The following is a 13087-nucleotide window of genomic DNA, read 5'->3' as shown; positions in this document are numbered from 1 at the left end:
CACAAGAAAGATTTATTAAAAGAGAAAGGCCATCTGGGTTATAGATCTGACCCTGTGAAATTTGAACTGCACAGACCAACACTGGTGATGGAATCCTATGGTTGTTGGAAAAAAAAAATTGAGCCAAAACACCAAACAAAAAGCAGCAAAAACTCCTCCCAAAAACCAGACCAGAGTATCAAGGCAGCTGGAACCCACAATCATTATGGCAAGAATTGTAATATCCTTCCTCATTCCAGTTTAGTCGAGTTGAACCTAAGGGGAAGCAAACTTATTTCTGGTGCAGCAGTGAGTTTCCTGAAGCTGTAGCGATCAGCAGCTGGTTGTAGCACTGAAAGCAACAGCACACCTGAAATTACTGCTAGAAATCACTGGCAGAGCTGTGCAGTGTTATCCCATTACAGAATCAGAAAATAGCTGAAGTTTTAAGGGACCCTCTGGAGGTCATCTTGGCCAACCCTCCTGCTCAGGAAGGGTCACCTAGAGCAGGCTGCCCAAGACTTATGTTCAGTGACCTTTTGAATATCTCTAAGGATGGAGATTTCAGTGTCTCTCTAGACAACCTGTGCCAGTGCTTGATCAACCTCACAGTGCAAAAGGGTTTCTTGATATCCAGAGGGAAACTCCTGTGTTTCAGTTTGTGCCCATTGCATCTAGTCCTGTCACTGGGCACCACTGAGAAAAGCCTGGCTCTGTCCTCTTTGCATCCTCCCTTCTGGTATTTATGTACATTGATCAGATCCCCCTGAGCCTTCTCTTTTCCAGGCTGAACTGCCCCAGCTCTCTCAGCCTTTCTTCCTATGTCAGTAGCTCCAAGTCCTTAATTATTTCAAAGCTCTCTGTTGTACTTTCTCCAGTATGTCCATGTCTCTCTTGCACTAGGCAGCCCAGAATTGGACACAGTACTCCACAACTGGCCTTACAAATGCTAAACAAAGGGGAAAGATGACTAAGAGGATCGAGAGCAGCTTCAGAATGACATCAGCCAGCACCTTCAGCACTTCTGTGCACATCCCATCACTGACCATGGACTTGTATATGTCCAGTTTGCCCAAGTATTCTCTAACTTTTATCCTTCTCAACCAAGGGTATGTCTTCCTTGCTCCAGGCTTTTCCCTGGTCTTCAGGGCCTGGGATTGCTGAAGGCTGGTATTGCTAGGTAAGGCTGAAGTGAAAAAGATATTCAGTAACTCAGTCTTCTCCATGTCTTGTGTGACCAAGGTCCCTGTCCCATTTAGCAGCTCCACTGACCTCAGTATCTTCACAGTCCTGCAATGTTTGTGAGGAAAGGTGCCCAGTGCTCAGTCTTGGTGTTCAGGTCTATTGAGATATATCCTAAGCAGTGCCCATCACTGGATAAAATCCTAGGGTCCAGTCTTTGAGGAGAATGGAATTGACAATTCTACAATTTTGTAGCACCTCCCTGAGCATCATCTCAGTGGCAATTTTTTAGTACCCTGGCTACCAACAAGTTCAGGAGAGCTTTCTGGATAGCTGCAAAGCCAAGGAAGTGTGTAACTGGTTTGTACTGAAAGGTCTTGACACACAGAAAGTAAAAAACCTAAAACAACACAACACAAAAACAACAACAAAGAAACCAACCCAAAATGCTATCTCTGCTTCTCTATCACCAGAGAAGTTTTTGCTAGTTTTTTTAAAATCTTCTGTAAACACCAAAAAAGTTTAGGTGTTCTCACTGCATATTCTGAAACAATGAAAGCTTTACCTTCATGCTTTTCATATTCTGCTTGGATTTTTGCAAACAGAGCTTCTAGTTTCTTTTGCTGATCCTCTGCATGCTTGGCAGCTTCCCTCTCTTCAGCTCGGCTGTTCCGAAACACATATGAACCAGCTGATGTCTTTTCCATCCACTGAAATAGAGATTAAAACAAAAAACATACTTAAAAAAATTAAAATTAACCTCATCTAGCTTCCTTCTAAAGCACACTGTTAAGCAAAAATGTTTTAAGAAATGAACAGGCAGTAGACCTTAATTTCTTTTAGTATAATAGATAAAAGGCAAAAACCCACAGCATTGATTGGTAAATTTAACTTCAAAGATAAACAGATAGAATGGAGCAGTAGTCAAAATTGCATGATTTAAACTGCTGAAGAAACCATAACTTAATAGTAACAGGTATCAATGATGTAATTAAAATAGCTGGATCCCACTGGTACATACATTAAGATACAAACCACCAAACTCAATGCTTAAAAATTCACCAGAACTGCATTCTATCCTATTTGTGTTTCCACATCAACTGTGCTGTCTGTTTTAGCACGCCAGACCAGATGCTGTAAAACAACTATGATGTTGTTCTACAGATTCTCCTAAACTTTTTCTGCTCATATGGTTTCAGAGAACTACAAACTTGTCCACAACTCTGCCAGAACTGGCTTGCTTGAAGTGCCTGGTTTGAAGAGACAGGTGTGCCACCCAAAGAGGAGAGACTGCTGCTGAAACTTCCCTTCCTCTTTGCAGCATGGTCCCATCTTCTCCCTTGTGCTGGTTCTAGCACATACCTGACCTCATCAGACCACATCACTTTAAGTCAACAGACAGCAGTTTGTTGTTTGGTTTTTTTAATTATTATTAGTTACTTACTCCTGGTTTAGTGTATTACATAAGGAGGTGAACTCCAGGTTTAGCACAGAGAAGCAACAAATGTAGTGAGAGCAGGATGAGGACAGGTTGAAGGATCAACCCTTATGAGGCAGTGAATTCTTGGAATAGGCCTGCTGGCCTCATTAACTGCATGCCATGCATTTCCTGCATTATTCAAAGTTAACACCTTTAATTTGGGTTACTGGGATTCCTACACTCCTTAACTCTTGAGGTAAAAAGGAGGCAGGCAGTCCAAGTCTCCCTATTAATTTTGGTATGTTTCAGCAAGAGTCTCAGGAGTTTGTTTTTAAATTTTTTAAAAAATAAAAATATACATCAGCACATAATTCTCTTGCTGTAGTGAGGTACAAAGCCCCAGTTTCCTCCCCAGCCTGGAAGCCATTTACTGTGATGTGGTTACAGATTACAGTCCCCTTTCTGGGACCTAAATAAATGTTAGTTCTATCAGGCAGTTGACATAGTAAAAGCTGCTATTTCCTCCATTAAGGTAATGATCTAAATATCAAAGTAATGATCCCAACCAAGTATTACTATGAGCTTTGCAGAATTCATTTAGTTACACAACACTTCAAAAAGAAAACAATAAAACCCCCCCAAACAAAACCCTATATATAACATGCCAAGAGTAACAAACACTGAGAAAGGTTAACAAAACATGAAAGTTGCATCCTGGTTAAAATGTTAACATTAAGAGGACTGATTACTAAAAAATATAGTTTCTTTCTGTAGTTGGTCTTGTTACAAAAGCAAGCAGTTACACTGAAGTCTGGCTATATTTAAAATGTCCAGATATCAAGTGGTATTTAAAATATTTTCATTCCATTTTATGCCACAATCACATTGCATTTTCAGTAATATTTTAAAATTATACATCTTAGACAATATAGCCAGCTACATGTAAGAAAAAGTAATCTTACTGATGGTTATATTTAACTTCTTTGCAAGGATATGTATGTTAATACTAGAAAAAACTGGGTTACACTTCTGGTGGGAGTTGAAACTGTCAATGCTTTTTTCTCCTTTAAAACCAGCGTGGTGCTTTTTAGATTACAGAACTGAAATTCAATAATTTTTGAAGCTGAAAGCAAAACCAGCCAGAAGATACTGAGCACAAACTGAAATTCTTCTTACAGCAGAATATTCCACATCTGAAATATTAAAAGACATGCACACTGCAAGAACCTGTAATTGCACTCATAATAGCACCTTTCCTTACATTTTTCAGCTCTCTGTATTACATCTGATTTGACGACTGATATAGCAATTAAGTAATATCATTTAGATCTCATTGCACCTGTTAGATTGATAAAATACCATACCTGAATAGGGTAAGTTCTTTGAATAACTACATCAATACACCCCACTGCACCACCCTCACTGTAAAGTGATGACAAAGGCAAAGGAAAAGGTCTGGGATCCCGATGAAATCCTAGCTTTGCATTCCACCGTGCACGTCGAGTGCTGTTCGCTGAAATCTGAACAGATTAAATGTTGAATGACAGTTGGCAGGTCACTGGCAGGTTAATGACATACCCTACTTATTACATCTAGAGGAGAGGCTATTTCCACACTCAGTATCTCATTTTTGCACCCAAACATACTCCATTTTAATTTCATGGTTTCTTTTCACATTGAAGAATGTATTTTACAGCAACTAAAAATTAAATTATTTATAATTCTCTAGGAAATGAACATCTATGAGACAAGCCATTGATTTATAACAGAAGATCAAAATTTTTATGCTGGAGCTTCACCCAGCACGTTAAATCATCCTCAAACAAGTCAAAGAACCTGTCCCCAAGCCCACCCTCTCACCATCTGCTGTTTACCCCCCGTTCTTCCTCCAACTTCCATATTGTCTGTGATGGATAATTATTTTGTAACTTGGTGCTTAACTAAGGAGCTGGAACTGACAAAACACGAAGCAAAACTTGGCAGAATTTTACATTATAAACTTATCTTCCAACCCTATTCAATAGTGTCAGCTACTTTGCATCTTGTCTTTCAAATCTGATTCAACTTTGACAAAACTGTCTGTTTATAAAGCCCTGACAAAACTTCAGTTTACAAAATGTGGCTCAAGTAAATAGCACCTCTCACATCTCCCAGTCACCTCCAACCAAGCTGAACTAATATTTTGTTTTACCTTTAACATAAGGGAATCTGGAGCTTCCAGTGGTGTACATCCATTTGGAGAGCCAACAAGTTCTGCTCCGTGCACTATGATCTTCTGACCGACAGTCAGCCTTCTTCTACATAAGAAAGCTTTGAGAGGTGGATCCAGAAGAGCTCTAATCCCATACCAGCCATCAGTAACTTCAATTATGGCTGCTTCTTTTTTACCTCCCACATTGTTATTGCTACTGCTAGGAGACACATCGGTGTTTAGGGATATGACTTTAGAAACACACAGCACAAGTGTTTTACCTGCTGCATCATCTCTCTCTGTTATTTTTTTTATTGCTGATCGTTTACTTTTATCAACCTCCAAATCATACCTACAAAAAAGAATTAATGAGGCTTTGTTAAAGCAAACAAAACCCACCACATTTTTTCCTTAAAAACAAATGTAGCAAACTATTGCTTAATCAATCTACATGATTAAGTACCACTGTAGCAAAGTAAACATTATGTAAATATTTGCAAATAACATGCACTACGTTTTTAATACTGATACATGTGAGTTTAACAATATAAGCATTCTGAACAGTAAGCGCAAGGTATAGATGCTTATTTTGTATTATTATGAACTAGAAAACAGACATTATAATGAATTACAACTCCAAATACATTGCTATACACGTACCTGTATTTCAACTGCAACAGCACTGTTTCTGGTGTCAAACATCTGTTAGCAAATTCCTGTGGAAAAGACACTTCCATGGCTGCCAGTTTCCATATGATCCACCTATAGTGGTTGTAACCCCAGGCCTCTGTTATGAGCTTGGGATCCACACCAGGAGTGTCACAGAGGGCTCTGCAGATAAATTGTTAACAAATTAACCTAAAATCCATAGTAAGTTTTTACTTGCTTATTTTTCCCTAGCATTGTATTTAATATACGTACCTAGGCAACATAAACAAAGGAATACCTATTGTGGCAATAACCGGGAAAGTTACATTCCATTATACTGAAGTTCTGTCCTCATCCACTTTGGCATGCATGAGCACACATGCACACGTTCTTGAAATGGAGACTTTTGACCTTAGCAGTAGCTCCAGGGACATGACCTGTCTGCTTCACACAGCTATGCATAGAGGGACAGAGATGTGCTCTACTCCCTTTCAGCCCCACAACCTCCCCTGCTTGCTTGGAAAGTTCAGTACAATCCATTCCTTTCTACCTCACAGTTTCTAGAGTTGTGGTTTGGGTGTTTTGATTTTGTTTCTTTTTTTTCTAAGCACAAAGGTGGACAACACATTTGAAAGAACCTTCAGTTACCAAGGAAGAACTTTCTGCTCTACATTGAGTGACTTCATTGAGTGATTTCATTCTGTGTTGAGTCTAGGCTGTACCACCATGACCTGCATGTGTTGGGTTGGAAATACTTGTTTTTTTCCAGGTCTCACAGTCACTAGGAAGGCCATTTCATTAAAGGAGGGATTCTAAAGAATTAGAACAGAGATTCAAATAGCTGAGCCATTAGCCTGATTAGAAAACAAGATCCATCAAGAAGTGATTTTCCAACTTGTCAGAAAGCTTAAAGATTTTACGGAACTGTATTGCAGTTGAGTGAGGAAAAGAAACAATTTAAAAGCCAAAAAGTCAAATACACAAAGAGAAGGGAAGGTATGACCACCAAATTATTAATTACTGCATTAGAAGAGATCCAACCCCATGCAACAGTAACAGGCTAGGGCTAACTGTTTGGAAAACAGCTTTGCAGAAAAGAATCCAAGGCCCTTGTGGACAACAAGATGACCATCAGGCAGCAATGTGTTCTTGCAGCAAGGAAGCACAAAAACCACCCTAGGCTGTGTTATGAGTAAAGCCAGGAAAGCAGTGCTTCCCTTTTCTTCAGCACTTCAGAGACTGCATCTGAAGTTTCTGTCCAGTTTTGAATTCACCAGAACAAAGATGCTGGTACACTGCAAACCCTGCAGACACCAACCAAGGGGATCCCCCTCTGCTTTCAGGGCCTGCTAAGCACAGGGCATAAGAACTAAGAGTTTGTTTGAACTTAAGAGAGAGGGCAAAGAGAGCTTATTGCTGTGTACAACTGACTGGGTGAGTCAAAGAAGATAGGGACATACCCTTCTCAGAAGCACACAACAATAGGATGAGAGGCAACAGACACAAGTAGGAATTTGTGGAACTCTAATTAGAAAATGGAAATGGAAAATTCTAATGAGAGATAAGGGTTGTTATTTCGGTTTTCTTAAACCATGAGAGTGGTCAGCTGGCGCAGGCTGTCCAGAGGGGTTGTGGAATCTCTGTTTTTAGAGGTGTTCAAGACTCAGCCAGACAAGTCCCTGAGTAAACTGTGTTGAACAGGGGCTTGGACTGGATGACTGCCAGCAGTCCATACACTTACATATACTAAATTTAAACTATTATATGATTCTATGAACTCCAGCCCTTGATTGATCTTCATTGAGCAGTTGATGGGTATGGAGACAGAATGTCTCCAGTTCTCCCAATATGACAAATATTGTTGAAACCAAAGACACTTCCCAAGGCCATGGCAATGACTTTGGCAGCAAAAATATTTCCCAGAGTCATGTGGGAGGAGCTAATGATACTGACTCACTAGCAAGAGCAGAAAGCAGTATTTTTTTCATGACCACAACCTGGAAATGAACATCTTATGCTAGTCAATTGCTTTACTAGCATCAACCTCACCAACTGAAACTTTCAAATAAAAGCAGTCCCTGAGCTTAGAAAAGACCTATCCCTGCCACACTTTGGTACTGGGAAGCAAATGTTACAAACCTCTTGTATTCTGATGCTACACAGGTTGGCTTGACGACAAGCACTACTCAAGTTACAGGCCCTTGCCTTGAGTATGTGTGCAAATGCATAGCAGCAGTGACACTGGTTGAAAAAAGAGCATCTCAAACTTACAGGAGAAATCAGAAAATAATGGTTAAGTATTTTCTGAAGTTTTGCTGGAACAGCAGTACACTGGTAGTTTGATGTTCTGTTGCACATGTTTCTGGTTCAGTTATAATGTGCAAAATTGCTTATAGTAAAACAAGATATAATTTTTACAAAAGTATTTAGGAGAGAAGCACTTAACACATACACTTTTTTCACCTCGTCTTAAATGACCTTCAAGTGGGGGGACAGAAAGACCAGGAAGAATGCAAGATCAAGGGTTGCTTGTGCACTTCCTGTTTTTTTGGGTTGGATTTTTTTTTTGCTTCTTACATATACTAAAAAAAAATAAAAATGAATGAGTCAGTAATTTTACTACTGAAGTCTTGGCTTCCTTTAAATCATACGTCAACTTTAAAAAAATTGTACTGAAAACCCACATTTTCAAACCCATAGCACCTCTCCAATCAATCTTCATTCCCATCAAGAAAGTCTAGAGGCCCACAGGAATAAGTTTTTCCATTTAAAAAAACAAACAAACACAACAAAATCAATGAAAAATGTAAAGCTAATTTTTTAAAGTGCTAACTAAGCAAAATGCTGAAGTGCTAAATTAACAGAACATAGTATTTTTATAGACTATATACACTGTTGAAGAATCCCCAGAAATCTTCTACATTGACTTTGTATGCTTTAATGGTTAGTGAAGATCACTACCATTGTAAACATAGTCTACATAGTAAACTTACAATCCTAGAGTATATTTATACTAACAAGAGTTCTCCACACACAGTAAAAAAATAGCCACAAGCTTTTAAAAGATCACTGTGTTGGATTTATTCTAGGGGACAGAAAATCACTAACTAATAAATAGTATACTTATCTAAATAACAGTACCTGTAAAACTCCTTTTTTCCAGCTTTTCCTTCATCTGTAGGTATCAGCCATCCTCCATCAGCAAGTTGCATCCCATTTCCAGCCAATAAATACTCCTTGCTGAAGAAGTCTTCGATAAGAAACTGGAAAGATTCTGCATTTGTGCTGTTAACTTGTATGCAATGTTTTGAAACACCATATGTGTAAAGCTGCAAAAATTAGATTAAAAAGACAAAATAATGACCATACAGTAAGAATTCAGCTGAGAGTTTTCATATCTAATGATACAAATTCAGAAAAAGTATTTTCCTTTGGGTTGAGACAGCTTTTTGTCTGACCTGCCATTTTCCATATAATCCAATGAGATGGAGGAATTCCTAGCAATTCTTTTAGCAGATCACCAGTGTGCTTAAAAGTGCTTAAAAAAATTCAGTAGGTTTTGTACCTTCACTGTGCCAAAAGCAAGAAGCTTTTGATATAGACTTACCTAAGCTTAATTTTTAACTGTGTGTTAACTTAAAACATTTCCTCTTACAGGTTTACAGTCATTAGAAACTCTAACTGGTGGATTTTTTTCCTTGTTTGATTATAATACTACAGAGACACTGGTGTCCCTTATTATTTGGAATAGTCTTTAAAACTTTGGATATGCAAAGCTACTTAAAGCTGTAACAACTGGTGTAACAGCTACTGCACTTACTTATTTCAAAACTGATGAATGTATCTATTCAAAAGCTTCTGAGTTTTTGTTTGCTTGTCTTAAGGAACAGACCTCAAGGAAGATGCACAGAAAAAAGTTATCAATATACCTCCTCTGCAGAATAAAAACCAGGCGATTTCTCTTCTACTGCAGTCTTCAGAGAGATTCTATTTCTTGAGGATGTCTTAATTACATAAAGACTGCCTGGCTGTGAGCTAATATTTTGCCTATATTTCTTTTTAATTCTCATTTCCTGCAGATCTCTGGCACAGTGGAGATTTGTCACCATCTTGACCATAGCTGCAAAGAAAAAAAAAAAAGTCATAAAAACCTTTTTACAGCAAATATTTAAGATACTCAGACATACTTCAGATTTGGAGCAGTGTATTTTCTAAGCCATTCTGCAGATTTTCAGATAGTGCAACAATCTAAATATTCAAGGTTTACTGCATTTAAAAGGCAGTGAAGGTATTTGAATAATATTTATATGAAATTAATTATATGAAATGAGTATTAATATGTAAGTCCCTTAACTAAACTTAAATCCACATATTTTTCTCATGAGACTCTAGCTTTATAGAAATCTTCAAATGAACAGAATTTTGTTGATGACTACAAAATCCATAATCCTGAGATTTTGGCATGTAAACATGAAATCTAATTCTCCAAATGTTAATGCACCTGTTCAAATATACATGAGTCCTTCTAAACAAAAATCTACATTATTTGATCATAATAGTCGCAGAAATTATACACACTGGAACATTCAAGAGAGCTTAGAAGGCATAAGCCCACATGCTAAATAGAGTCAAACAGTTAAGTATTTAAACTGTGACTCTTTGAAAACGACACAATCAGCCATTTATATGGTTAAGCCTACATTTTAATTAGGAAACAGAATGAAAACGAGCTTCTGTAAAAGTGGATGAAGTGCAGCAAAGCTAGTCTTTAAGGTTCCTAGAATATTTTCCTAGGAGGTTTATAAAATCAAATACCAAATGAAACGTAAACCATCTGAAACACTTGTTTCTGAAGCACTGTGTAAAACCAATTTTTTCACGTTCTTAATTAACTTTGGAGAGGAGATGCATATGCTTTATTAGGAGTGTAATATAAAAGTATTGGGAAAGGAATTATTTCCTAGTTTTCCTGAAAAAAAACCAAACCCACCAAATACCTAAGCTCAAAAATAAGCTTCTTTTATTTAAAAAAGAAGCCTGATAAAATATGTAAAACCCTTAAAGGTTCAGTTCTGACAGTTAGTATTCACAATAGGTAAGTGATTAAAACCTGAAAGTACCTAAATTGCCATTTTCTAGGTCAGGGTCTGCTGCTTGTTGCATGTAAGACTGGTGATCTTGAGGTTCAGCAACAGTTTCTTCAGTTGTGATCTTATTTAGTTCTGTCCCTTCGGTCATATTTCTGCTGATTGGTGAGTTACATCTTTTGCTGCTGCCTTGTTCACCTGTAGGAAAAGTCAGCTTGGTTTTGAAGGGCGGAACAAAAGTTTTAGCAGTTTTGCCAGGTTTGTGCAGACTTCTTCTTTCTTCATTCTCTTTTGCTGAGGCCTCACATGGACTAGAAACCCCTGAAGTACCATTTGAAGACTGCCTTAGCGCACAGTGCTGAAAAATGGCAGGTTTAGATTTGAATCCCTTGAAGTCTTGATCTGGTAGAGTAACAGTAGGATTCCTGACTTCTTGTCGTTCTTTAGTAGTCCTACAGAGATGAAAACATTGAAACATACAGGTTTCAGCTTCCTGATGAAAAACTTTGTCAGTATTTTCATATTCTTAATTTAGTAATACAACTTTCAACACTACATCCATAAAAAGCCAAAATATCAGCCTTTAACATTTTAAAAACTGAATATTTAATTTCTATCTATCAAGAAAAGATAAATACAAATGTAAAACTTGTTTAACATCTCACTGGTCTATTGCAGCAGTGTGTGTCATATGGTAATTTAATATGTCTATTTTGAAGTAAAATGATTACTCTATTTATGAATTTGAGTAGCAAACTATTACCATATATTTTTTTACAACTTAGAAGAGCATGTGAGGTTTTAAGAAATTGCAATTAAAAAACCCTTAAAATATATTATAAATTTCTCACCCAAAAGGTTGACAAGTTACAGGTTTTAAAGGAACATGGTACATAAATTTTCTTCTGTCTTTGAAAATGCCTATAAAGATATTGGAAAAAAGGTTTGAAATGGTACATTACATGCATAGATATTTACAGCACATGTTTCTTCTACATTAATGTTATAAATATATAGAAAAGTTTCCAGAGTGGATTTAGACAGCTTAGTTCTTTTTTTTTTTTTTCCAAAACCAAAAGTTTGTATAAAACATCTTAACAGTAGTTGCAGATAGATCTAAAGTGACCAAAATGCTGAATTCTCAAAAGTTCTTATTTGTGGGCCTGCAAGATGTTTTTAGGCTCCTGAAAGGGAAATGTTTGTCATATATGTAATTCCAGGTAGGCTCACCGTTAATTTAGAACTGTTTTAGCAATTTATTAAGTTATAACAGAAAAAGGCACATTTGCACAAACTCCTCCTTCCATCATGGAAGGACATGCTTATCTTGGAATTATCTACATTGCTACATCATTCCTGCCTGGAATTTAAACTCACTGGTATATGCCCTGAGGCTGGAAAGAGGAAGTTTTATATGAGATGTCATATATACAAGATGCCACACGTTCTAGAAGTCAGAGACAAGATGGTACTGAAACTTAGAACTGCTTTCAGTTGTTCCACCAAAAAATAAAACTGTTCAGATCCTGCTGCAGGGTAGGATAATATTTACATTTGAAGGGTATAAAATTAATCTCTGGCAGCAACTTACAGATTCTGTTATAACTTTACATAAATAATGGGTTTTATGCTTACAATAGATTTAGGACAGGCATTCAGGAAACAGTATACTGGTTAAACCAATATATTTGATTAATCCTGCTATTGAATTCTAGGTAAGAGCATGCAGTGCTTAGAAAGAACAAGTTCCCTAAAGAACACAGCTTATCCCATAATCAAAACAGAGCTCTCGCAGAAGTAGTACACTTTGATGCTGCACAGTAAGGCATACCATTAACCACGTGATTTCAAGTCAGCAGAAACATTACCATAGCAGCCTCCCTGAATTTTCATTACTATATTGATAAAAGAAGCAGTTAAACTTAGTTTATTGGAAACTGAAGAATTCTAAAGATCCTAAAGATAACAACCAACATCAGATCACTGCTTAGAACACAAGAAGACTAAAATTACCTTCAGGGGTGCTTTTCAAAGATTTCAAAGATCTGGGGGGATTCTTTGTTCTGTTAAACTCAAGCAGTAGCTGTCTTTTAATTGGAGGTTCTCCTAGGGTAAAAACACAGATTTTTTAAAAATTATGTTCCTTTTGAGTTCAGTTTCTTGCCAATATTGTATAACTTCTTTATAATTTCTAAATAAAACATACAAGAGGTCAGAGCAAAAGGAAACAGCAAGTTCTCTGATCACATGTCTTCAAAAGGCCTTTTTGAACACAGAGCTACTTCACCACAAAGAATGACTGTATATTGTATTACCAAGAATGATTTCTAGACTCCATATAATGAAGCCCATTGCAGAACCTTTTGTGGTCAGTAGGTCGGTTCCATCCAAATCAAAACTTGTGAGCCTTCAGACATCAAACATACTGGAGACAGTCGCCTCAGAAAGGGCAGCACTGGACTTCAGCAGCACAGTTCACCTGCATCTGTTTTTGTACTTTCAGTAATGGGAGAGTCCCTCCAGAATTCTAAGAGCATGTAATGTCTAGTATAGAAACTGTAACTAAGGATGTGCGTCTAC

At 37.4% G+C, this 13087-nt stretch overlaps 1 protein-coding gene across 3 annotated transcripts in view; it reads right to left on the bottom strand.

Annotated features, from left to right (window-relative positions):
* The window catches only part of BRCA2 (BRCA2 DNA repair associated), a 36320-nt gene that overhangs the window by 6264 nt on the left and 16969 nt on the right, over window positions 1–13087 (bottom strand). For all 3 annotated transcript variants that reach the window (XM_051642461.1, XM_051642450.1, XM_051642472.1), the window contains 9 exons: window positions 12521–12613; window positions 11359–11428; window positions 10541–10959; window positions 9350–9540; window positions 8562–8749; window positions 5433–5603; window positions 4773–5124; window positions 3946–4101; window positions 1727–1871 (listed from right to left, as the gene is read on the bottom strand). In XM_051642461.1, coding sequence (XP_051498421.1) covers window positions 1727–1871; window positions 3946–4101; window positions 4773–5124; window positions 5433–5603; window positions 8562–8749; window positions 9350–9540; window positions 10541–10959; window positions 11359–11428; window positions 12521–12613 — 1785 coding nt within the window. The remainder of the gene's footprint in view (window positions 1–1726; window positions 1872–3945; window positions 4102–4772; window positions 5125–5432; window positions 5604–8561; window positions 8750–9349; window positions 9541–10540; window positions 10960–11358; window positions 11429–12520; window positions 12614–13087) is intronic.

This window comes from Apus apus, chromosome 1, assembly GCF_020740795.1.
Source record: "Apus apus isolate bApuApu2 chromosome 1, bApuApu2.pri.cur, whole genome shotgun sequence".
NCBI classification, from domain to species: Eukaryota; Metazoa; Chordata; class Aves; order Apodiformes; family Apodidae; genus Apus; species Apus apus.
The sequence above is the reverse complement of the archived record's forward strand: the minus strand, read 5'-3'. Positions and strand labels throughout refer to the sequence as shown.